Source organism: Adelges cooleyi, unplaced genomic scaffold, assembly GCF_023614345.1.
Source record: "Adelges cooleyi isolate 19-005CV unplaced genomic scaffold, UGA_ACOO_1.1 ACOO_flye_CR_arks_rails_tigmint_CR_PRNA_23, whole genome shotgun sequence".
Classification (NCBI taxonomy): Eukaryota; Metazoa; Arthropoda; class Insecta; order Hemiptera; family Adelgidae; genus Adelges; species Adelges cooleyi.
In genome coordinates this window covers 11,241,923-11,269,390 of record NW_026095893.1, presented here as the reverse complement: position 1 = coordinate 11,269,390, position 27,468 = coordinate 11,241,923, and the positions used below count along the sequence as shown (strand labels likewise).

Here is a 27,468-nt window from a genome sequence, read left to right as displayed (position 1 = left end):
CGCATGCGTGATAGGCGGTTTGGGGGGGTGGGCACGCTTGTGTGTGTGTGTGAATTGTCTCTAAAACGGGAGTAGAGGAGACATATATGCAGTCTCCAGACAGTCCAGACTCCAGTTTGGGTTTATAAGGGCTCGGTTTTACCGCACCACCGTAATAGCTGCTGTCCGAACGCCGCGTAGTGAGCACGCACACCGTCTCGAGTCGGACACACGTTACATCGTTTGCTCGTGTATTTCTTGTTGCGTTATTTTATTTGATTTTTTTTCAATTAATTTTATTTAATTTTTTTTTTACGTGCGTTCATGAATTTATATAGTAATTTACATTTATTGAAAAGCGACTATTTGCTTCGATTGTGCGATTAGATCTAACGAAACTGTTCAAAATACAATTGCTGTACGTATGGTCTCATGCGGTGAACGGTTCGACACAATACAGTGAGTAATTCCATAAATATTAAGTGTTATTGGGCTTTATTTTATTGAGAATTTTGCTATCATAACAATATTGGTGGATTCGTTATTTGCTTTGATAATTAGTGTTGGTTACAGTAGTAGAGAGCGTAAATTAACAGAAATGAAAAAGAAAAAAACACAGGAGCTAAAATATATCTACTATTTTATTCGCTTTTTAGTTTTCTCGTCTTAAAACAATATCGGCAATGCGACAACAAAAACAATTATTATTAATGCACTTTCGGTCTGAAAAAAACGACGATAACTGCAAAGTTGTTGCACCCTTTTGCGGCGGTCACGTCTGCGCTCAATCGCCGCCGGTCTCTTTTATTGGGCATCGGTCCAACATATTTGGCGACAAATACCACGAGGGGATGCGATGACGGATTTAGACTTAAAAATACGTTTGTGTGTGTATCTCTGCGTTTCTGACCTCGTCTATTTCATTATATGTGCCCTATCGGTGCCTCACAGGCATTGTTTCTTTTCGCCATTGTCGAGCAAAAAGACACAATATATTGTTCGCTTTGCCGTCGAACGAAAATAGATTTCCTGCTGCTGAAGCCCGACTAGATGAGTAATTACCGTTCGACAAATTATCAGCAACAGCTACCGATAGACGCTGTCCTCTTTAAATCCATCCCCGGAAAATAAACGCCTTCGACGACAGCCCGTCGCGAATGCTTCTCAAAGTCAAAAATAATAATATTTCTCTAGAAAAACACACTAAGGACTGCGTATACACACACACTCACACACAAAAAAGCCTGTAATGTATTATTATTATTTTATCAAAAGATATACAGGAACATAATATAACAAAAAAAAAACCCTCCTTATAACATTGTTATTATACACCCTAAGGTACGTCGATTTTTCAATCCAGTCTTCAAGTATTTTTTTTTTATTCTTTCGAGGCAATTCGTCATGTGAACCTTTACGGGGAGTTTAACCAACCCCAGGAATGTTCACCCACATTGCGTACAGTGTCACAAGAGGTGATTATTTTTTATACAACCAAGTTACCTACGGGTTTTTTTTTATCGATAAACGCCAAGCGCAATTACCGAAATTATAATTACATTCGTGCCGGAGTGACACGTACAAATCGTTTTGAATAATATTATAGGTTTTTTTTATAAACCTTTATAGTATCATGTTATAATTATTATTATTATAAATTTTAGATTATAGTGAAAACAATTTGTAACGACACCTCCGGGCAATAATTTCCTCGTTATTCGATATTTCATATTAAAATATATTTGTATTATTATTATACTTTTTACATCAGCTCTGCCCTCCGGCCGAAAGAAACACCGTTAAAACGCCAATGTTATTCGTGTATAGTGGATAAATAGAAATTTGCGGAAGATTTATTTCCAAGGAACCGCTTAATTGTATAATACAATCCTTAATACGTCCGTTGATAATATATTTTAGCTGTATAATAATAATAATTGCTCCTAAAGTGTAAAAAAAACCGCATAATATGCACACAAACATTGTAATCAGAATGATGCGAATTCGGCAATATTGACCTATGTGAATAGTGTTTCATGCTGCACGATTGTCGTGTAATTCTGTTGGAATTGTAAAAATTTGCGCGAAAAAAAGCAAAAAAAAAACGAGAACGAAATCTCCCGGTGTAGACTTACATACTAGTGTTTTAACGTGTATGTGTGTGTATATACTATTGACTAGTGTACTAATTTTTTTTTTCGTAACACTGGCTTCCCCATCTAACTTCCAGGCTCCGTTTTTTCCAATACGGTTTTTTTTTTATGTAAATAAACTTGTTCGTGTCGTCTTTGTCTGTTTTTTTTCTACGTGTTCGCTCCGTGTAAAATTAGCGACCAGTTGAAATTCGAACCCGTAATATCTAGATCTCCCGTCCACCCGCTGCTCGTTTCAATCTTCGCCCGCACATGGAAAAAAGTACACTATACCCCACGAGAGCCGGCATTGTTCTTCGTGCGCAAAAAAAAAAACTTCTTTTTACAACACTCCCACTGTTACTCACAAGCCGGCGAGAGAGACGCGGCTGTACAAGTGTTGAGGTAGAGCGGTAAAAAATGTTTTATATATTTCCATGTACACAATAATGAATAATAATAATATTAACAGTTGACCGTTTTGTAAATATTAATGATGATTACTAATTCTTTTGTTTGATGGGTTTTTCCCCTGTGTGATTTTAGACGATGGTAGTACGGTTATGGTTGGTTTTTTTAATGGTCGAGCTGCTGTTGACGGCCAATTCGATGGATATGATGGACGACGAGGACGATTTGCAGATGGAGGATCAACTGGCGGATCAGCTAGCCGATCGGCTACCGCAAGGAGCGATACCAAGAAAGACACCCGAAAGTTTGGTGCTCATGCAAGGTGACATGACGTATACGGGAACCATTACCAAAACCAAAAAAGAGTAAGTAATATTATTGTTTTATAAGTGCCATCTAATTAAAGCGTTACAACTAAGGGTACCGGGGACAATTTTTTCAAACTACAATTTTATTACCTATGTAAAGTATTTGTCGTTGAAACCTTATACTTCGTATTTATTTAACAATTTTTCGTCAATTAAAAAAAAATTAAATATTAAATAAATTATAATGATCATCTTGTATAAGAAGATGTAAAAAAATAGTTTCCCTTTTGCTCTCCAGTAATACTTTTTTTAAAACCACTTATAACTTTTTGATTCTCGCCACTTCAATTGACAGGTCTTGGTTTCCCTGAGCAGAATGGTCTCTTTAAGATTTATTTAATTTTTTTTTTTTTAAATGAGGCTTATCAACTGGAGCTAAGATATATATACATAATAATGCCGGTAAATAGTAACGCATAATTATATTTTATTAACTAGAATCTAGTTAATAGTTACTAGATAATAAAAAATGTAAATTATTTAAACAATTCATATGTATAAATTATATTATGACTACATATTTTGGGCTACCGATATTTAGGTTAGCAATAAACTATTTATGGTCGAGAAACAGGTTTTATTCGGTTACAGTATTTCAAATTAGCGATTATCGAATTTTTCACTCGAACAATGAAATCTATAGGTAGTAAAATAGTTAATAACACTAATATTATAATGTACAATGGCAATACTTGTATTTTAAAAAATGCATTACCTTCGACGTGAATTTGCATTGTTTCAATACTTAAAAAACGCATAATACATAGTATTGTATCTTTAAAAAATAATGTTTAATAACAGAAATTAGTTCAAAAACAAAATGTTGTTGTTTCATAGCCGATCTATTTTTGATTAGATGTGTGGGATCGAAATATTATAACTATGATATAATATTATATTATAATATATTAACGTTGATGTAGCAAATTTCAGTAACTATTATATTTTGTTAATTAATAGCAAACGTAAACATTTTCAACATTTCGTTATAAAATATTTGATTATTATTCAATATCATGTTTTAATATTACAACCTAATTAATATTATACTTTAAATATATTATACATCTACATCAATTAAATCAGTTGATCGTTGAATTTTGATAAATACGAAAGAACAATATTAAGATTTATAATAATTTAAAAAAAAATATATATAACGAATAAGTATTATATATAAGATATTAGACAGACCCAAAAATAATTTTTTTTTTGTTTACCCAAAAAATCTTTAATTTAGGGTAAAAAAATAAGTCAATTTTTGAAAATCAGATAATATTAAGGGTGACTCTAAGCTACTTTTCTATTTCATTAAAACGTGTTTTGATTAATATCTTTTTTCTTTTAATTTTTTTTTTCAATTTTTAAGCTTCAAAACTGAAATTTCGTTTTGGGCTTGTTGGAAAGATGACAAAAAAAACTTCAAAAAAGTATACTAGAAAAATATTTGATATCGGATTATTGACTAATTGTGGAGCTACAATATTCGGAGTGATCTTGTAGAAAAGATGACAGTAAAAACTTTTAAAAAATGTATGAGAAAAATATTTGATTTATTGACTACATTGTTTATTTACTTAAAAAAAAAACAGCATGTTTATTTTTATATTAACTTTTAAGTAATGATATCAAATATTTTTCTCTTACACTTTTTTTAAGTATATTTCATCATATTTCAAACGAGCTGCAACACTAAAAAAAAAAAGTAACAAATAAGTATCAACTTATCATGTGTTAATCAAATGTAAAAGACAAAAGCTTTGAGTCAGCTCTAAACATTATAATATTATCCGACCAAGTTTAAATTTTTACATATTCCTTCTTTAAGACTAAATTAAATATATGTTATATTAATTAAATTATTAATAAGAAGCTAGGTCAGACAGCAAATACTGACACTTTAAATCCAATCCTAGAGTAATTATTTGATGAGTAACTTAAAAAGGTGTACATTAAATTTATAAAATATGTAAATATCCTAAACAATTTTTGCTCAGATTATCTTATTAACTTCTTAATATTATTTTCAGCGCATTATTACGTTTTGTCTTTTCCTGCCTAGATGAGTTAACATTTAATTTCTTTTACATTAACTAATAGTAGTTTGCATAGATAACAAGTTACGTGGCCATTGAAGTATTGAACATATTAAATATCGCTCTTTACAATTAAGAATATATTAACAAAAAACAGAATAATTTCTATTATTGTAATATTGTTAGATGGTCGGCTATACAGATAAATTTTATTTTCGCGATGTTCTGATTACTGCAAAACGAAATCAAAAATCATTCTTTGAGGTCAAAATGAATGTAATAATTATTAAAATAAAAAAACAGTGCGCATTAAGTATGAGGTAACAAAATTACTATTATGTTTAAGATTATGCTATCTACAATAATATTATATTATTTTAAGAATTATTCTACGAATTTAGTTTAATTATGTTAGCACTGTTGGGATCAGATATGCACGTCAACAGTACTTTACATTTACCCTTCATTGTTTTTTTGTTTTACTCGGCCGACAAAGCCTTTATGAAAAAATACCTTCCATATCGTTATAAAACGTAATAATATTTGTTACTCAATTACGTATTGTTCTCAGATGATGCCACGTAGTCCAAACCTTATGACTCCACTCATTATACATGATAGGCAGGTATAGGGCATAGGCAGGCTGTCGACTTTAATATTCAAAATTTTATCAACACCTCAGGACAAACACAATAAAGAAAATTCTTAGAAAGTGTGTCGGAACGGTGTATTAACAATTGTTTTTTTGCCAATATGCTAATTGTGCTAGCCTAAAACATATGCAGGGTCCATTTAGCAGGTTAAAGGGTGAAGTGTAGTGTTATTTCTATCTTTGCACGTTTTTCAATCGCACTTCATCTCCCGTCCTAAATTTTAAAACCTTACAACTTTAAAAGTACCTAATTATTCAAAACCGGTAATCGACCAGTGAAACTTTTCAGCAAATTATTTTACTCTTAGAAGTATAGTCTTTAGATATTATGTTAATATACACGTTCACAGTTAAAATTCAAAAGTTTGTTGCGCTTTGGACAATGATGGGTCCGGTGCAAGAACCGGCTATATCCATATTTTGAACATTTTCAGGACGGTCAAACAAAAATCCGTTGTCCCATTTACCACTATTGATAGGGGAAAATGCGTTTTGTAATATCTTTGAAGGTAATAGTCATATTTTACTGTTTTATGCAAAAAAATATAAATAATTTATCCATGAATATTTTTCCACGAAAAAACAATTTTTTATAAGAAATGGGCATAGCCGGTTCTTGCACCGGACTCTTCAAATAACTAAAAATAGTAATCTAAGGAAATTAAGGAATTCATTTGTCAGTTTTAAAAATATCTAATAATAATAAAAAAATATATATATATATATATATATTATTTTGATAATAAAAATAAATTAAAAACTGTATAAAATCGTTAATATTAGTATGATTTGTTAATATTTTTAAAGTGTTTAAGGCTATTGTAACAATTTTCAGGTGAAGTTTATAGGTGTAGGTGGGCGCATACGAATTGCCTCCCTTTCTTATCGTAACTTCTTGTTTCATAAACTACTAGTTGCCTTCCGTGCCAGGTAGTCAACATTTTTCATCTGAGGTGCCTCCCAATCATATCCGACTTCTCTCCGGTGACCTTTATTTCTTATCGTAAAATTGTTGGTAAAAAAATAATAGTTGCCTCCCGCGTTAGCACCATAGTAGCTGGTATACACGTTAAACTCCACGAGATTTCAGGTAGTTATCATATTTTATTTATAATTAAACACATGTTTGTAGGTAATGTAATAATAAATATACAATAGGTACTTTTGCAACAAACTAATTAACAAATTGAAATTTATGAGATAAAACAGTTATTAACCAGTGTGGACATTTTTAGCAATTTTCTTCTTTTACCAACGGGTTTATCAATATTAATTAATTTATGCATTAGTCGAGAACCTTGTAATCGTCTGTGATATTGTAGTCTGTAGAGTGCTCAATAAATTAAAACAAAATATTGGCACATATTTATTACGACTGTGCCAAATTATAACTGCGGTGCAGTATACAATTTAAACCAAAACAAATTATTTCTGAATATTTTCTGATACATTTCTCCAGTCATATTCGATAGGTAGTCGGTACTCGTATTATAACAATAACTTTATGCTCTGAGCTACGAGTAACCATAAAGTAGGTATAATATATAATGGCGGGCGTAAAACGAATATAAAACGTTCAAACAATATTGGTGATAAAATAAAATTTGAAAAACAATATTATACGAAGTGTTATAAAAAATAACAACCATTTATCCGTCAAAAAAACAAGCACTACAAGTGTAAGTGCCTACGTAATAAGCATAACATACGGTTGATTTAAAAAAAAAAAAAATGCCATTTGTCAATTTTAACTGAGGGTAAGGCTGTTCTCAGAATCGTGGACATAACCGTGAAAGTGGTCGGACCAATGATAGTGCTCGGCCATTGCTTTTAGGTAGTTAACCGTCATGTAACGACCACTGACTGGACCACATTACATTTAGCTCTTCCATATTGTTATAAATTGATACGTTTATAGGTATTTTCATCCGATATAGTGTTGTGCTACTGGTAAAAACAAAAATGTCTGTTCTTATGAATACTGGTTACAACGTAAATATTTTATGAGTACCTAACAAATAAATAACTGTATTAGAATTGAATAGAAAAGCGTTCGAAGCATGGCACAAGTGAAAATATATTGCTTCGGCCGCGAGTAGTTAAAGGCTTAAAGACGTGAGTGAACATTTAAAATCCATATATTTTAATTTACTAACTTATACATAAAACGTTTTGCCATAGTTGGTTTTTTTATTTAAAATTATCCCCCGAAAGCAAGCCGTTCGTTGGCAATAGTTTTGATATTATGTTACATTAAAATCTTATATAGGTACCTAAATGTTTACAGAAAAATAAACACAAATGTATAAAACAAATTCAGCAATTTCAATAAATTAACTTTTCGCGTTTTTTACAAATCATATATTATTATAATTTCGATAACTGCTTTCCGATACATACACGTCTCCACTGTTGTGTATAATGTACGTGCAAACAACACATATCGGTTGTTTCTTCAAAATTTTACAGGTCGTCACCCGGTGGCAACGCTGCAACGCCCAAATAGAATGCATTATTGATAACGACGATGACGGGGGGAGCTGGTGGTACACTTGAAAAAATGGCAAAATAAAATACATGCATGCATAATATATATATATATTTATATATACATATAATAATAATAATAATAACAATCCGGGGCCGTTGTTCGCAAGCGCATTGACAGCAGTAACTCGACGGTTGCAATAGATTATACTGCTAATTCTGTAACGATGCGTTGGTGTTGACCTTTATTATTGTAATGTTTTTTTTTTTTTGCAACAATAATACAGTGTATTTCCTAGTTTCAAGTACAATATGTACGTATTATCATTAAGAAATATTACACGTCGAGATACCCCGGGTTAGTGCACCGCCAAAATTATCCTTGGCCTAGAAAAAATAAACTTCAGTCTAGACGATGTAGGATTCTCGTTATCTCAACTGGGATCTCAATGTTTTTATACAGTATATACATATAGGTACGTCACAAATGTATATGTATCATATATGTGTGTATACATATATGATAACACTATGAATTTACATATTATAAGCGCGTATGTCGCATACTTTATTATTTTATTTTTAATTACACTCGCTCTACGTTACAGCTGTATTACTATAAATATGAGTTCTACGCATAGTTGACAAAGTAACGGTTATACAATGATAAGTTATTATAGTTTATTATTTTTAATTGTGTTCTACTCGGTAACATTGTCTAATATAGTAAAACTGTTCCGTTTGTTTGGGAGTCTAATGTTTTGATATGGTTTGATCATAATATGACGTCAAAAAATAAAAGTCTATGCCGTTATGGTGAAATTGATATTCTCAAAAAAAAAAAAACTATAATTATAAATTTACAATAAATTAGAAGTTATTATTTTACTAAGACCAGTTTTGAAAGATCATAAACCTAGTCGATATAATATTTTAACATTTTCAGTACTAATAATACTAGGTATTGGTTAATATTGTTACCTATAATTCGCTTCTATTATGACCTCTCTTTCCTAAGCGTTTACATTTTTATACTTAACCGATATTATTCTTACAGATTTATTATTCATTTAATGATATAGAAAAATGTTCTATCCTCCGTCTTTAAAATTTTATATTTCCGGAACTTAAAACTCTCACCGCAGGCTTCGACCATTCTTGATATCATTTCAATTTTATTACATGCTTTTCTTTATTATTATATGAACCTCCAGCTCATATTTTAATTCTATATACTGTTTAATAAAATTGAAATTCCAAGACAAATTTAGTCTTTACTCTTTTTCTTCCATCACTTAAAAAAATATTAATAATATTCAAAAAGAAGATGTTTAAACATTTTTATTATGAAGAAGTTTTTCTGATTTAATATTTGGGAAGAGGAAAATACATTTCCTAATTTTTATCCTTAAACTATTCGATACACATTATTATAATCAATACAAGTTTGTAAAAAAAAAAATTAATTAATAAACTATGGTCTATGACAATAGATTACTCAGGGTCAACAGGAGCAAAAAATGTATATTATTATAAAACCAACACGTTCCCCGGATCCAGACTTATTTGATTGGCTCGGATATTGTTAAGAAACTGCATCCTGTTGATATTAGAAGACATTTTTTTAATGCCTCTCTATGTGTATCATCAGCAAAATAAAATTATTGTCTGGGGAAAAAGTGGATTAAATCTATATCAGACGCATCAATTAACAAATTTTTAAACTGTAAACTATACATATTTTCCGTCTCGTGGAATGTATTTGATTGATTTGGTTTTTTTAACCTTCAAAGAAATCCTACAAATCCTGTACCATCAATGTTAATAATTAATGACACCGTCTAGTCTATATGCTGATCAGTAAAAATTTGATCTGTTGAAATGACAAATTGTACACCTCTTCCGGAAACGTCTGTACTATTATTGATAACTTCTCAGAAAATTGGATGGAAAAAAATACAAAACAAATTACTACGTGTGATTTCCTTCTATGGGAACATGGTCTGTTAGACTAACCACATTTTACTTCTTGATTAACTATTATAGACCTTAATATCAATGTCTATGTAAACACATCTTGAGAACTGGCTGTATCTATGTTTAGATGACAACGGATTCTTATTTTCATCAAATATATTAAATATTAATGACTAATGCCTACTATAATATTTATTCGTACCTATTTAGAAACATGTCTATGCGAGGAAATTATCATCGATAAACTCAAGTACCTACGTTTTGGCTCCTACCTATTAGTTTTCTATCAAAGTTTTTTCTTAACTTTGCTGTACGACGTTTAAAAGGGAACGCATCAGTACCTATTTACGATTAATTAAAATTAGACCATTGTGAAGTCAAAAACTAATTATTATAAACGCGTTGGTATTTCTTTAGCATATCATTTTTACTTTAGTGTGTCTTAATAAACCATAATTTTCATTTCAATTAACACATACTTTATGTCCACGCAGAATTTACATTTTGATACCTCAAGACACGGATAAGAGCCTAACTATTACCGTATCGCCGTGCGGCTCTACGCTAAACTGGTACCTAACATTCGTAAAGGAACCGCGAACAAAATGTACGTAAATAAGTAGATTACATTATTACAAGAAATACCTACTTAATGCTATTTCACGCAAATGGTAAATATTTTGTCAATATGTATTGTGTGACTTTAGTGAACGGACCAAAAACCGGACCATTATTGGCTGAGTACACCGGCGTATCAATACCCACGACCTATTTTCGACCTAAGGCTATTCCTGGCCTATACTTTATAACGGCTCAAGCTGTAAATGACGATTTACAAGTCAAGGTTGATTTATCTTTTGGGAAAAAATCTCCCGTAGAGCAAATTTGGCCGAGATGTATTAAAATAAAAAGAGAAGGTGAAAAAGTTGCGCTCAGATGGAACTTAAGGTAGATTCATTTTTTTATTTTTGCACAAAATCATTAAGTATAACAATAATATTTCAGAATTTCTATGAATTATTTTTTATAGCCCGGTGGATCATCACCTAATGGAGTATTATTTAGTTATCAGTACATCGAAAATTTATTCCACGTTGTGTGAAGCCGAGGGCAGATTGGCAGACAAACAATTGAATTCGTCCATTGAAAACGAAGACTCGCCTCTAAACGAACGATTGGAGGTAAATACCTATACTAATTATAAAAATAAGTAGTTGAAATGATCCGTTTAAAAAGAGAAATAGTATACAATTTAGTTTTTTTTTTATTTTGTATATAGATACACTACTTAAAAGGCAACACACACTATACTTTGAATAATCTGGTCAACGATAAGACATACTACTTTACGGTGTTTGCCGTCAACGGGTCTCGCATGTCACCAACGCAACACGCAAACGCTACATATACATTTCAAAGGCCAAGACCACTCGGGCTAAAGGATGCCAAACCCGAAATAGTCAATCTGAGAGCTTTGAGCGGAAGAGCATCCTTCAGGTACAAGGTTGGTGGGCTGATTTAATTTGTGGGCGCTTCGGGTTCGATTTTAAATTGATCAATAACCTCGATTTCATTTTAGGTAGGTCGTAAAACAATGGCTGATGGCGGTGACCCTAGTACGTTATATTGGTACGTGATGTCGTGTAACGGGGTCGTGGATGTAGAAATCAGACATAAAAAAGTATTGCTGCTGAAGAAACGAGTATTTGGCTACGAAAAATTAATTTTAAACAACATTAAACGTGGAGAGAGATACGTCTTAAAAGTGGAAACGGTTTCCGTGGATGAAACTCAACGCGTCAGAACCATTGAGGTATATAAAACCAATCGAGATATATTTTTTTTTTTTAGTGTTACTGTTTTAGTTAAATATCGTATTATCGTTTGTCAGCAACAGCTATAGAGGGCGTTATAGTACTGATAATAATATAGCGAGGAACCATGCAAAAACAACATGATCCTCTTTATAATATTATCAGTAATTATCAATACCAGTAGAGTAAGTTACCTTGCTGTAAAACTGCAATATTAATAATAATCTTTCACTACACTTTTTGTAGGAACTTATCAATAAAATGTATTAAATATAATTTTATTATATTATAATTTTACAATAATGCACTGGACGTATTATTGCTCCCATTAATTTTACAGTTAATGTCATTAAGGTCACAGAATACAATCAAATAACAATATTACTTCCAAAATATGTTTTTATTTCCCAACGCTCCTATTAAATTTTCTCATTATATTTATTAACTGTTACTTGTAAAAAGAAAGTGGTAACTATACAATATTCAGAGTGTAGATAATAATAAATTAATTGATTCAAATTATTTGTCTGCAATTTAAAAATTTATCTCAAATAATAGAATTAATACTTACAATATAAATACAATTATTTAATACACTGATTTCTATTGTTTAATGGAAAAGAACAATTGATTAAAAAAATAGAATGAAAGGTTGTTTTATCGTTAAATCATTACTAAATATTGGTCACCTTACTGATTTATTTTCTATTAAAATAAAAATAAAAATCGTTATTTTTGTGAAAAAAACAATTGATTATAAAATATATTTTTCGATAAAAAATGTTAAATTAAACTATCTACATAAACTATTCTGTTGTAAAATATTTTTAAAATTATTTTATTTGTTTAAATAAAATTAAAAAAATACATTAGTTTACATTTTCTAAAAAGTTGGCTCAATGCACATAAACAGTATAGAGAGAATTTTAAAAAGTACTAATCTATATCTAAATGATAATAATCAACTCTTCAATGTTTTGTGAAATAATTATCTTTTCTTTCTTTTTTTTGAACTATCAAGCTTCTTTTTGTAATTATATTTAACCATTTATTCTTGTAACAGGTGATGGCAACAGTTCGACAGAAAATGTTTCCTATGCCTGATATGCCTGCAGACTTAAGCTTAATAAAATACGGTAAACGCAATGACTGTCAATCGGTAACAATTGGATGGCTGCCTGCTAAATCTGACAGAAGTGTATCGTATTGCGTTTATGTACAAGAATACAATAACAATGTAGAATTTTCGACGAAACCAGATCAATGCACCATCTCAAACCGTTCAATGGTTAGAAGAAACAATAATTCCAATATCAAAAAGAAGTGTTATTTCGGTGGCAATAAGTAAGTGTTGTACCTATTCCATTAAATTAGTGACCATTGAAATAAAACCACTGTCACCAGACAAACATACTAATTTGCATGTACAAATGTTATTAGGAAACCAGTCATTGAAAAAATATTAAAGCTGAAACCGTCGTTGACCTATACCATTCAAGTGACCGTTACCAAACTCAAAGGTAGAACATTATCGTACGACCGACTAAAAGTGGATACAAACACCTGTGGGCTCAACTAAAACTTTAAACGACTGTGGTTTATTAAAAAACCAACATAACCCAACTGTTCCATTCATCGACAAATGCCTACGCTAATTGTTGAGACTGTCGTCTTCTCCGTTCTGTAATCCTTCATAGTATTATTACGTTTAAATACTTTATCTTATGATCATTTTTTGTACATTTTTATTATTGTTACTATTAGTTTTTATTATTATTATTATTATTATTATTATTATTATTATTATTATTGCTTGCCGTTACTAAAAATTATGTTGTAAAACATTTTCAATAGGAGTGAGAAACGCCCCGATTGTTATTCTATACCATTATAATGTTTTTATTATTGTACAAAAGACAGGACATCTGTTTTGTTGGGATAACATACGTGCACTGAAAAGTGATTAAATAGGTAGCTATAATTTATCATCAAACATTCTGAAACAAGAATAATAGGATAGTTTAAAAGGTATACTTATTAAAATGTGTCAATATGCGGTGTTGATGGGTACTGCATATTATGTACCTATATTAATGCCGCTTTGTACAACCTACCGTGTATCACGCTGACAGTTTAATCTTGTCAGGAAGGGGTCTGTGGAATTCGAGATCATTAAATTTGGATTATTGTCGAATGAACCCCAAATATGACCTATGTTAGGTCAGCTATTTACATCATATTAATGGTTGAATCAGTTCTTAGGATTACTTATAATCAATTTACTACTGTAAAAAGAGACAGATAACTTATTATAAATTGTAATTATATGTTTTGCTTTACAATTATTACACATTTTTATGTACAATTATTTATGAACATGTTGTTTATTTATTAATTATTAGACTTCACTTTTTAAGTAACTTATAATTTTATCATAGTTTTTATGGAATGATAATAATTGATTTACTAAAATATTTTTTGTTATTATATATATTTATTCGACATTATTTGTCTAAAGTTCGTTGTTAAAAACGTTATAAATACTATTACATTGTAAATACATTTTTGTAATAATTGAAAAAAAAGTATATTTTGATAATAAACGTTATAATTAAATTATTTTAACTCGTGATAATAAAATAATTGAAATAAATAATTGATCGTGAACCCAAATTCCAAATTTATCTAAAACTTTTATCCCCTAATATTTAAATCTAAAATAACACCAATATTACCATTTATAATCGTATAACCATTTTATTGTAAATAAAATTATGTAGATATTAATGAACTACAATAATTATTAACTATCACGATTTTTGATAAATAAAAATATTTCTCCTTTTATTTCAGCTTAGATAACCTAATATACACTACGATTCAGTATTATATTATTATGCTACCATACTAATAAAATATCGTTTCTATCAAAACAATTTTAACATTTTTCATTGTGGTTTTACAATAAGAATGATAATCCAAAGAAAAAGATAATTTTGTTAACACTCGATTGGTATATTATTAAATAGATTGCAGAACACTAATACAAATAAATTGACTAGCTTAATAATTATTAAATTAAAATTGATTTGACAATTCGTTTTACTTTTCAATTTTTTTAAGTTGAAATAACACCTAAACAAGTTTTTAATACATTATAATTGAAAGGGCTGGGTGCAAGAAGGGCATTTTCTAGAAAAACGTGTTTTGAGATAAACGAAGTTAAAGTTTCAAGTGTAAGACACTCTTTTGGATCTGCTCACATGGTAGACGCTTCTACAGCACTCTATTATTAAAATTTCGAACTAAAATTATATACAAATATAGTATAGAGATCGCTGAATTCAAAAAAACATTTAAAGCAAAAAGGGCATTTCCGTGAAAATGCTTTTCTTGCACCCAGCCCCTCAATTACCTATATGTTATAAGTGATAAACTAGATATGTAGCGAAAAACAATTTTTTTGAAAACGAATAACTAAATTTAGTATAACTATTTAACTTAGTTTTTAACCATAACCGGTGAGAAAGGCCATTTGTTTTATCAATCGAATGCTTTAGTTACAATAAACCAAAATGCAAATGCAAATGTCTATTCTGATAGAACAATTGTCAAAAATTAATAAATGAATTATATGCATCAGAGTAAATATTTCAATGTAATTTTTTAAATACATATTATTAAAAAAACCTAAAGGGACCTCCAATTATTAAGGCGTATTGTAGAAGCAAGTTTTCACTAAAACATTATGCTAAAATTTGTAAACATAAATGTTAACATTAAACATATGAAAAAGGGATCTATTTTAATATTAATCTTTCAAATTATTACATTATATTTTTCTTCTATAATGTATACAGGTTCTATTTTTGTTCCTAAAACAAAGGTTTCTACATCGAACAGTATGTTCTTAAAAAATAATACGATGTAAGTTTAAAACAAAATTTGGATCTTCATAACATTTACAAGATAAAGATCGTGCCTAAATATAAAATTATTTTTAGTTAATTAATAATTAATAATGCCTATCAAAAATACGCAGGCGTAGAGGCCACGTAATTATAACGAATTTAGCCAAACAAATTTCAAGTATACTAATAGTTCAATAAATAAAATATAATGAATTCATCACTCGTAAAATTATTTATATTAATAACGTTTATAACCATGAAAATAAACTTTTTTAGGTACTGTGTATCATGGTATAAACAGTTAAAACAAGCCACAAAAAAATATATTCACATAATATTATTTTTATAAGTAAGAACTAGTTTGACATCTACGAATTCAAACACATGTAGTATTAAATTAAATACTATAATTATTAATTTATAATTTATAATGAAACTGTAGTTTAGCGGGTTTTTTAAAAAAAAAGACAAACGATAGTTTTTAATAAATTAAATGATTTACTTATTTACAAATAATTTAAACGCTTAATATCTAGTTAATTTACAAATTTAGTTTAAAAAAATAGTTTATTATGGGCGTGACTAAAAGTTATCCCACAAAGTAGTCAAAAAAATCATCCATTTTTGCTTTCCTTCGTCTCAGTTGTTTTTTCTTGGTCTTATAGAATGTTTTAAGGGTAGGTCCCAAAACGCCATTTAGATAGTTTAACAGAGATTTACATTTCTTTTCATTGTTAACATCATTTGAAGCTCCCCATATTATTATTCCTGTTGCTCCATTCCTTTTAGGGATTGTAAGTGAATTTAGTAGGTCAGCCTGTAAAAAATAATAATAAGTAGTTAAAAATAATATTTTATTAATTGGAGACATTTTAAGTTGTAGACTATTGTAAGTAGGTACCTAAAAAATATGACGCTTGTCTTTAAATTTCAATAACTAACTAACGGTACCAATGATTATTTACTAATATTAACTAAGTAATAATACATATAAATTATCTGTTATGAAATTACTTTTTCCACAAATTGTTTTGTATCGTAATACTTGAGCCACGTGTAAGCGTATACTGGTTTTTTCGGACTCGTCATTTTTGACACTCTTAAAGCTTCCATCATTCTACCTTTCATAAATTTGGCTCTTGTCTCCACGCTCATGTCCTCCGATTTATAATACAATGACGGATATATGGCAGTACTTTCTTCAAACAACCATTTTGTCCTGATAAACATATATGATGAGAAGTACTTAATAAAAGTGTATACTAAAAATTAAGTTTTAATAATAGCTACATAATATATATATTATCTATAGCCTATTTAATAAAAACTTGCTGGGAAATTACTTGTTATAGTTAAGAGGCCTCTACATCTGCATATATTTGGTCAAAAACAACTCATTCTATTTTTAAGCATACATTTAAATTTTTCAATACTTGCTCGATACATAAATGGAAGTACATTTTAGATTTCAGTTATTAATGTTTTTGTAAAAATAATGAAAAAACTTTAAAAATTGCAATTTTTCAAATAGATACTAAAAATAATTTTAACTAAAAATAATTTTGAGATTGTGTCACGGTCGATGCCATTCTTATATTCTTAGGAAGTTCTTATCCTAGCGTAGAGGCCCGTTAACAAGAATAATATTACAATTTTCCCGATTAATGATTTGTGTCGTTTTCTCCTTGGGTAGTTACAGATTAAAAAGCTATTTAGCTACACATATTAGCTTATCGATTATATTATAAATTATTGTTTTGAGATTGCTACTAATAGTTGTATACCTCATGTAGGCCATATTTATAGTAGAAAAATTACATTTTGCAACGTCTAATCGAAAATATTTACACAATGGTAGTTATTTTTCAATAACAAATGTGTTAATATTTCATTTTTACTCCATTTTATTATGTTGTTATGTTTAGTTTCGATGCGATAGATGAGAAGGTATTTTAGAAATAATGTTCGGAGAATGGTGAATGTTATTGGAAAAAATAAAAAAATCAACACGGGAAGAAAACAAAAATATTGTCCATGCATTTTTTTCAAGCTATTCATGCATAATACCTACAATTATTGCATTCATGATTATACGCATGAATAACAATTCATGCAACTCTCACCGATAGGTCACAAATGAAAATGACGTAGTCGTGATTTTAGACAATTATGTTATTGTTCGTGCATACTCTAATTGATTATATATTGTAAAATAAATTACACGAGACTAGTTACATGAAATTAATTTTGTTCTCAGTTTCTTTTAATTAAATCAATCAACTAGCTCATAATATATTATAAAATAATATATAATATATATTTTACATATTATGTTTTTATTTTATTAAGTGGAAACTTTATAAGGGTACAAATTACTTAAAAACAAAAAAGAATGTAGCGTATTTATTTTCGGTACCTTTTATTGTCTCTATATGTTTCACGACTTTTCGTGACTAATTGTTATAATAGAAACATTGAAAAACTAACAAATATCTCAATGAGAAAGAGTTGAATAATATTTGTTTTTAATTCAACCTTTACATTTTTTGTTGTTGTTACCATCTTATATATGTAGTAAAATAGGAGCTATCAAAATATATATCTTATTGGCATTTTACATTACTTTTCATTATTCTTAATTACGCCGGGCGAGCAATTTGGTTGATTATTCTTAGGCGTGTAATTAAAGCAAAACGGATATCCATAATAGCCCCAATGGGCTTTGGGCCTTAAAGACTTGGCAATCTCTAATGTTCGTTTTAAGAATTGATACGCTGCTTTTTCAAACTTTCTTGCGGCCTAAAGAAAAAGAAAAAAACACTAAAATATAACATATGATTTATTAAAATAATTTAGGAGTTAAGTAAATCACCAATAAAATATAAATAATTTGTCCTCGTGCATTAAAACAGTATATATTAATATAGAAAAATATTTTTTAAGTGAGAAATTATTCGCTATAGACCATAGTTTTTCTTATAACACTGTATAAAATAGTCTAAATAACAACTCCCTTTATTGCTTTGTATACACTTCTAATTATCCTGTATATTAATGCTCTAAATCTACATCATCCATAAAAACAGTTGACAATAAGATGTCTCCCTGTGTATGTTTTGTAAGTTCATCCATTACACAGAATTACTTAGACTTTTCTATTTAACTACATACTTGTACATACATTATGTAATTTCTTTAAAAAAGGTAATTGATTGAATATGTTTATGTTAAACTTTAACATTCTTTAGTATAAAATGTACACATTTACAGAATTTGTGTGCATATCTGTTATTATTATATTATGTATTATTGTAATTAGTGTACCAAACTATTTTAAAGTATACGTTTATTAATATTATTCCACAGAAATCGATAACTTCAAATTTCTCACTTTCCAACTATATCCGTCACCAACTATATCACTATTATCTATTAAGTAGATAAGTTATTAGCATTTATTAGTATTTTTTTTTTTTTTGGGTATACTTCTTTTTGTCGTTCACTATCCGGCCACAACGGGTGGTAGTATCTTTCGATTTCCATTGAATAATCTTTATAGGATTGTAAGGAGCCGAAATTTTCATCGTACATCGGACGCCAGTGCTCAAAGTCAATTACAGCAATTCCTAAACACAACGCACACTTAATTTATACTTACCAAATTATTATTTTACACCATTTATTTCCAATCGAACACTAATACTATATTTTGGTTATTACTGATCGCTCTAAATATTGTAACACGCTTTATATAACATTATTAATTATTATTAATTAGTACTTTTTACATATTCATTTTAGAATAAAGTGAGATAATAAATAGATGGGAGTGGGGCAGTGAACGTGTTTTCAATTTTTTTTTTTTTTTAATTGAACGATTTCTATAATGCGTATGATTAATTACATATCTAGATATGGTAAAAGCGGTTAAGATATTATACAAAATCTAGGCATTCAACTAAGCCTAAACATTTTTTCTCCGTAGTTCTAATATGAAAAGTAAAGAACTCAATTTGATACTCTTGTAGTCCTATTTTTACCAAACGACGTATAAGGTTAGGGGGAAAAAATTACAAGATTGCTATTTAACAACAGGGACAAGCCTATATGGGCATTATCTTAAAACTAACATCACCTTTGAGATAAATAATAATGCTACACTAATACTCATATGCCAAAACATGACCATTTGGCTACGGTACGATTTTTATAGTTTATATGGGTACCTATTCACTGCTCATTAAACTAAAATATTTAAGTAAAGGCAGTGGTTATCGTGATTATTCGGTTAACCATAATTTATAAGTTGTTTTGTAAATCATATTCTTACCTAACGGTGAATTACTAACCAGCAAATTTACTATCGGGCACTAATCTTTTGACCACGTCTTCGGTGAACACTTGTAGATGTTTTGTGAGATTGCCTTCGTGTGGAACGCCACCGTTTCTGATTATATAATCATTGCGAGAACTCTCAGTGCCCTGTAATAGCGCCGGAAACAAGCCCGGGTCGTAGAGAAGACTTATTTGGTCTCCTCGGAAATTGTCCCCTTTATTTTGGTATATTCCCCATTCGGCCACCTCGGTAAAATTGTAGCCATACTTGTGACACTGGAATGTCGGAATGTTCCAGTACACTCGGAAGTCTTCATACACATCGTTGAGCTGAATTGGCTCGTCGGGATAAAAAATATCGTCAATACTCTTGGGCGCCCCAATTGCCCGGTAAAGTCTGTCGTTGAAAAACCTGCAAATTGAATTAACCAGATTATCATAATTTTGTACTAGATTAATTACTGTTGAACTGTAAATTGTACGAACTAAAATTCTATTTGAGTAACTAACAAATGCTGTTAGAAGTGGATCAAAATAATTGAAGTTATATCTTAACGGTATAATATTATAGAATCAATGCAATTATAATAAATGTTAATCGTTCAAAGAACACTAATTATTGTTGTATTCAATCGTGCGTTCGTATTATTTACATATGCTCATTATATTATGCGTATTATTATGAGTAATACCCTTTGATTTGACATTCCATATTTATATCGAATTTCATAACAGATTTACGTTTTTTATTGTGAAATACTTAAATGGGTATATAACGATTGTATTGCTGAACTATACATTAGCCTATCCTACGTAGAGAATACTTAATATTTAGTCTATAGAATTATATAAATTAAGAGGGTTCTAGCCGAAGCCTAAGATGTACAAGTTAACGATAAATTTGTAGCATTATATACAAGTTTTAAACGTCTAATAATACTGTTTAAATATTACCCATAAAATACAGTTTGGAAGAAGATAAAAGAAAAAAATGTATTTTAACTATTAAAAGTAATTTAGTTATTTCTAACATAAGTTCGACGTTCATTATATTTTATACAACGCAATTTTTTAATAATTTAAAAGAAGACATATACTTGTAAGACCTGCGGTGTTTTTCCATAATGGCTCGCCAATTTTTGTATACAATATTTTATTAACTATGACGCAACTTCATTTAATATCTTTTGACTATTCGATACAAAAATATTGAGATTGCTTATTAAGTAATGCAGGTATCAATAATTATTAAGTAAATAGTTTGGTGTCATTTAAGTATATTAAGTATAGGCTGCTGAAGTGTACTAAAAAAATATAGTTTTTTAGTTAAAACACCTATAAGTACATGGGAAGTAATGATATTTTCAAGGTTATGTGATGATCTTTATTAAGTATTATTTCACCATATTCACTGAAAACAAAATAAGTTGTAGCAAATAGGGGATGGTACTATAATTATACCAAATCAATACAGGAATATTTTTTTAAGAGCAATAAAATTACTATTTTTTATATTTTTTTTTTCACACACTACATAATATTATATTTTATTAAGAACCATCTAAATCTAGCTAAATAGAGTGTAATCGAAATGTGTGTACAATAAGTACTGTCGTAATCACTTTTATAGAATATTGAGTATATGAATGCTTTTAAGGTACAGATACTCGCTTTTATTTTAGACCATCTTCTTAATTAGCTAATGTTATTTAAAAAACAGTTTCCTTTTTCTCTTTCCTGTATAAAATGAATGAATAATTAACTCCCATAATAAATTACAATGGAAACGCTACACACAAGCGCCGAAAAATATTGTATTTAAGATTATGTGAATTTTCAATTTCTAGGTGAAAGTAAAGATGGTATACGATTTTGAAGATAATTATTATGACTCGCGTAGGTTTCCTATTGTAAACTTGTACGAAGGTCAAAAAGAATAAAAAATACAAGTTACTGTTATTATTGTGTGTATAGTGTAACTCGTAAATAAGCTTGGTAACCCGTAACAGTATACAAAATAGGTATTAATATGCTATATATGCTATTCATTATCTATGCTATGTATACTTAGGGTAAAACAATAATGTTTAGAAAGACGTCGTTTTGTGGCTTCTTTATGGTAAATGGTCTTAGTTTTAGTAAGTGACCAACCAAAAATAAATAATACTATTACTATTCAAATTATTTTGGATCGAACTGGAGAAAGTACTTTTTTTTTAAAAAATAAACAAACCCAATATAAGTTTTACTTAACCATTCCAGTTGAAATGTTGTTATAATTTTCTAAACAAAAAATAAACATATTTAATTTCGTACTTAACACAGAACAACCTTGTGTATATTGGCATAGACTATGTTTGTTTGCTCCAACTATGATAATATTATTAAATACACTGGTCCAGAGCTCATTAAAATGACCCAATTTCGAATTAGAAAAGCTTATTTTCGTACTTAGTGACGTACATAGTACAACATTGACACTTACTAACCAGCCTTTATTGTACATAATTTTATCAAATCAATTATTATTCTTTATTCTATAGTTTGTTTACTTTTTTACAAGTCAAATTTGAGCCAAGATTATATGTTTTCTGTCTGTATGCTGCTGGCTTATACCCAATCGACGTGATTAAGATAAAATATTATTCAGTGGTTTCGATGGATTGTGTTATTATTAGCGTTCCAAATGTCTTAAACTGTAAATCTCACTAATGCGTATAATATGTTAACAGGTTTCACGGAGTGTTTATAATTAGTTGCATACTACTCGTTTAAGGACATAAAAAAATCTGGAATATAAATCGGGAATTGTTTAATGAAAAAAATTCACATTAGGTATTTAGCCGACTTTATTGATTTAAAAAAAATGTACATCAATTAAAACAGGAAAAAATTATTCGTAATAAAAAAAATAATAATAAACGCGATCATTTATTAAATGTGTCAGGTTTTCTTTAAATTTCCCCTTGTATGATTTCTGTCATAAAATCAGTTAGTTTACCAATGAAATTAAAAATACGTCTACTTTCATAATGTAATCATGGGTAAACACAAGTTAGACTAGTTTATATAAATTATATTTGATCTAATTCAGATTAGTGAATACTGACATTTAAAAACGAACTTAGAGTGTGTAAAAAAAACATGTAAACTTATGATATCGGTAACCCAATTAAAATAACCTATATTAAATGATAGATACAAAAATTATTTTATTTTAAACTGCGAAATAAATCAGATCTTTACAGAAATTTCAAACTTACAGTCGGTAGTTTAGAATCGATAAAGACAAAAAAAGTAAGTATGCAAACAGTAATTAACATAATCATTATTCATAGTTTTAATTTCGTTACAAAGTAAATAACAATTAATTATTGATAGTAAAAACAATTTCGAGATTAATTCGTAATAAGAAACATAAAAACAAAACGCGCGCAAATACAAATTGATTTAATTCTCAGCAAGAGCAATAAAATTATTATTGTAGGTAGGTGTTCGCTTTTTTAAAAGAAATACGCATACTATAACAATGTAAGAAATGTACAGCTCGACCAAACCTCGTTTTGTTCAAATAGTCTGCAATAAGGAGTGTCCCGTGATTAAAAAAATAAACAAAATGCTATAACATATGACAAATGACAACGGCGAGTGCTAGATTTGTCTTAACCATATAAATATATTATGCAAAAGCAATAAGACCCAGTTTAATTTAGATGTAGAAAATATTAAAACAGATGTGAAAACGACAGTATAATAATTTTAGAAAAAATCTTAAACCCGGTAATTACCGCCACTCCGGAGCCGGCAGCACATAATTATAAACTAAATAATTTATGGTTAAAATTCAAATTAAATAAAAATAGGTAGTAACTATTTATTATTAGTAGTGTTTTAAACTTGATAAAAATGTTTACATTAAATACTCTCGGTTTAATGAAATCGTTCATTATTTTATAGTTCGTCAAGTGTCGTAATTATAAAATAAATACCTACATTGCATTATAATCTTTACAGCATTTTATGTTTTATTATTTACTCTATTGTATTTTTATCACGACAAACAACTGATTTTAAAATTTTAAATACTGTAGTCCAGTGATACACCAATTACTGAAATTGATCATATTAAAAATTGATGTAACCGATATACAACACAAAGAGTTTTATTAATTTACTGAATAAGTAGATTAATGGTTTAAATGACGATCATGCTGAAAGCTAATTAATTATTACTTTCAAATATATTTATATATATTTAATTAAATACAAACTTATAGGACAAAAAAACGTTTGTAAGTACTACTTTCGTTACTGAAAATTTAGTTTACATGAACTACAAAAAAAAAAAATAAGGTCATTGCAATGATTTTTGTAACTGTTTTAGCGACTTGTTTCTATAAAAACGTCTTGATTTAATAGCCTGTTTGCTATACTTATTAAAATTCATAAAATCAAATAAAAAAAAATCATAAACTTAAAATGTATAATTTTTATATTATATAAAATTATTATACTTGTTCTTCAAAAATAAACAAAAAAGGTTCCAGAAAAAACTTAAGCACTTATGGTTATACGTAATAAAATAATAATAAAAACTCTTAACTATAAAAATTATATACTCTCCTTTTTTTAAAAAAAGGAACCGATTACTACCACAGATTTGTAGTTATTCCACAAAAATTGCTATAACTTATATAACACATTACATACTTTTAAAGTTATACCTATTTAAATATAGCCACTATAGGTATTAAGAAAATGAATTTGTAAAGAGTTAACAAACTAACTTGGAAAGAAGCGGACATGGTCGAAATTTATTAAAAATATTTTAGTCAATAATTAGTCCCTTAATAAATAGCTACGCGTTGAGTCCTTACTTACCTAAGTGAGCAAGCATTAAAGAAGTGTTTAAAAATATATTTAATTTTAGATTAAATATATACGCAGTAAAAATCAACAGTTTTACATTGCTTCACAAAAAATACGTACATTGATGTATATAAGTTTCTATTTTTTACTGTAAAAGAAGTGAATGTTTTTTAGTGCATATAAACTTAAACTATTTCGAATTTCAATGAAAATATCAAATGATATAAAACGAAATTATTTAAAGTATGTTTTTTGTACAATTTTGTACGCAGATAGTGTTCGACGGAAAATTAAATTAAATTAAATTATTGATTTTTTTTTTTTAGCTTTTTACGAATTGGACGTTTTGAGTCATGACGTATTAAAGACAATTGTTCTTATAGTGTATAAATAAATAAGTGTTTGCAAAAATACAAAACTATTATATTATTATAGTCGTTAAAACAAAAAGACAAACGGAAGGATTTACTTTGTTTTTTTCAATATAATTTCACTATATTACGGTTGATCTAATGCGATATTTTTAAAAGTTTTTTACCTTTAAATTACATTTTTAACTAAGTGTACCTACCAAGAAAGGCTGAAACCTTCGGCGGACGTTATTTGCGAGAGCAGTAGACACGAGGTGGCGAGCACGGCGGTCACAGAGCTGCGCGTGGACTGCGTAGATAGGACCGACAGCTGCCGTAGCTGGCGGATTGATGAGGAACGAGTCATATCCAAGTCACCCTGACCACGGCTCTGAGGCGCGTTATGCAACTACACGGCACCACAAACGCTCTTATTTTCAGTTTCTTACAAAAAACACCAACAGGCAACGCTCGGACGTTCCAAGTTCCCCCTACCCACCAAACACCGGCGAACACAACATTCGAATAAAATTATATTATGCTTGGTGTAAACGATGCTTGATGTTTATATAGGTACCCACTGCACATGCTTCATTAGTAAATTTATTTTCCTGTGTGTAGTGATATATTGATAAAAAAAACTGCTTAGATACACACACACACCTACACGCATTATGCTAATTAAATAATAGTTTAAAGTTAATTGTAATTTTACCGACGGGGGCGTTACAATGATAATTAGTCACCACAAAACTCACTACAATTATCGGTATAAGTAATCCGAATTAGTAATTATATATACACAATTTTACATTTACAATTAAAATATATAATATCTAATCAGATTTAAAAAAAATGAAAACAAAACAAAATTATACATCTTTTATACTAACCTTTTTCCAACGCTATAGGAATTTTAACGGTGTAACAGTTTAAATGTATGTTTTTGTTCTAGTTTATTACCTTAACACCTAGTAGTTGCCATATATATGCAGGTTTTGGAAATAATAATCATATTCACAAACGTACTATAATATTATGCTCTGTAACTACTAAAATTAGCAAAAAAAAATTATAATATTTGGTGCATTTTAGTTTAGAATTTAGTGTGGAGCAAAAAAGGTAGTACATCTGTGTATTAAAAAAAAAAAATTAATTAATAATCCCAACTTAAAGAACTTTTCTATTAAGTAAACAAACTAATTAATAATAAATAACACCTTAAGTACTCGTATTGTGAAATTTTGTTAGATTATACAAAAAAATATAAACATGTTTAGTGTTTTGTTTCTGATATTCGTTTTTGCTGGTTTCGACAAATTAAAATGTATACAAATAAGTACAACAGAACTAGTAGAAAATATCCAAATTTGCCAAAATGCAAAAAAAATAGTAAATGACATTAAAATTTGAACTTGCGAAATTATGCTATGTACAATTTTGTATTTTAATTCCTTGACATATAGACCGAATTTCTTGCTTACTTTATTATCTAATCCAGCATTTTAAAATAAATAGGAATAAAACTGCTATAAAATGCATATACTCGTAAATGTCACAATTTATTTTGTTCTCGGTTCTCTTCATGGTATATCATGGTTTATGAGTTAAATAAATAAATTTTGATTTTTTCACCCGTGTTTAGTGTTACCTACGCAACATACTAACTAATATTATAAGTTTAAAATTATATTTGTTCAAAAATATATATGTATTATTAAGTTTAACCATATAATATATAAACTACAAAACAACTCATACATAGCATAACATGTTTTTAATTTTTTCAAGTATATAGCAAAGATTATACAAAAAAAAGTAATAAACTGATTATAGGCGAAGAAATATTTCGCACTATTTGTTAAGAATAATATTATACTTTGACATCTGTGGTTTAATAAGATAGATAGGTAATTTATTGTTTTATAAATTAATTAAAACAATTAAATAAACATTATGATACATTGTGAGTTATGAAAGCTGAAAACACATGTCAAACTGTAAATAGTAAAAATGTCACGTATATTATTTAAGGAAAATGGTATTTAACAACTACTATTAAATAAATTAACTTGCGTTGTTAAACATTTAATAATACCTTTATGCGCATCGTTCGACAATATCACAATAACAGCTTAGTTTGAAAA

General features: G+C 28.8%; 2 protein-coding genes across 2 annotated transcripts; one reads left to right on the top strand and one right to left on the bottom strand.

The window, feature by feature from the left end:
- Window positions 1-132: 132 nt before the first annotated feature.
- Window positions 133-14,271, top strand: LOC126836077 (protein NDNF). The gene is made up of 9 exons (XM_050569083.1): window positions 133-438; window positions 2,658-2,887; window positions 10,537-10,649; window positions 10,750-10,990; window positions 11,073-11,223; window positions 11,322-11,546; window positions 11,622-11,855; window positions 12,920-13,200; window positions 13,297-14,271. Exons 2-9 carry the CDS (start codon window positions 2,661-2,663, stop codon window positions 13,433-13,435), a joined length of 1,611 nt encoding a protein of 536 aa, XP_050425040.1. The 5' UTR covers window positions 133-438; window positions 2,658-2,660; the 3' UTR covers window positions 13,436-14,271.
- A 1,913-nt stretch (window positions 14,272-16,184) lies between these two features.
- LOC126835208 (hyaluronidase-like) lies at window positions 16,185-25,801 on the bottom strand. The gene is made up of 6 exons (XM_050567602.1): window positions 25,543-25,801; window positions 20,117-20,514; window positions 19,254-19,393; window positions 18,391-18,566; window positions 16,782-16,986; window positions 16,185-16,584 (listed from the first exon to the last, which is right to left on the bottom strand). Exons 1-6 carry the CDS (start codon window positions 25,686-25,688, stop codon window positions 16,357-16,359), a joined length of 1,293 nt encoding a protein of 430 aa, XP_050423559.1. The 5' UTR covers window positions 25,689-25,801; the 3' UTR covers window positions 16,185-16,356.
- Window positions 25,802-27,468: the final 1,667 nt, after the last annotated feature.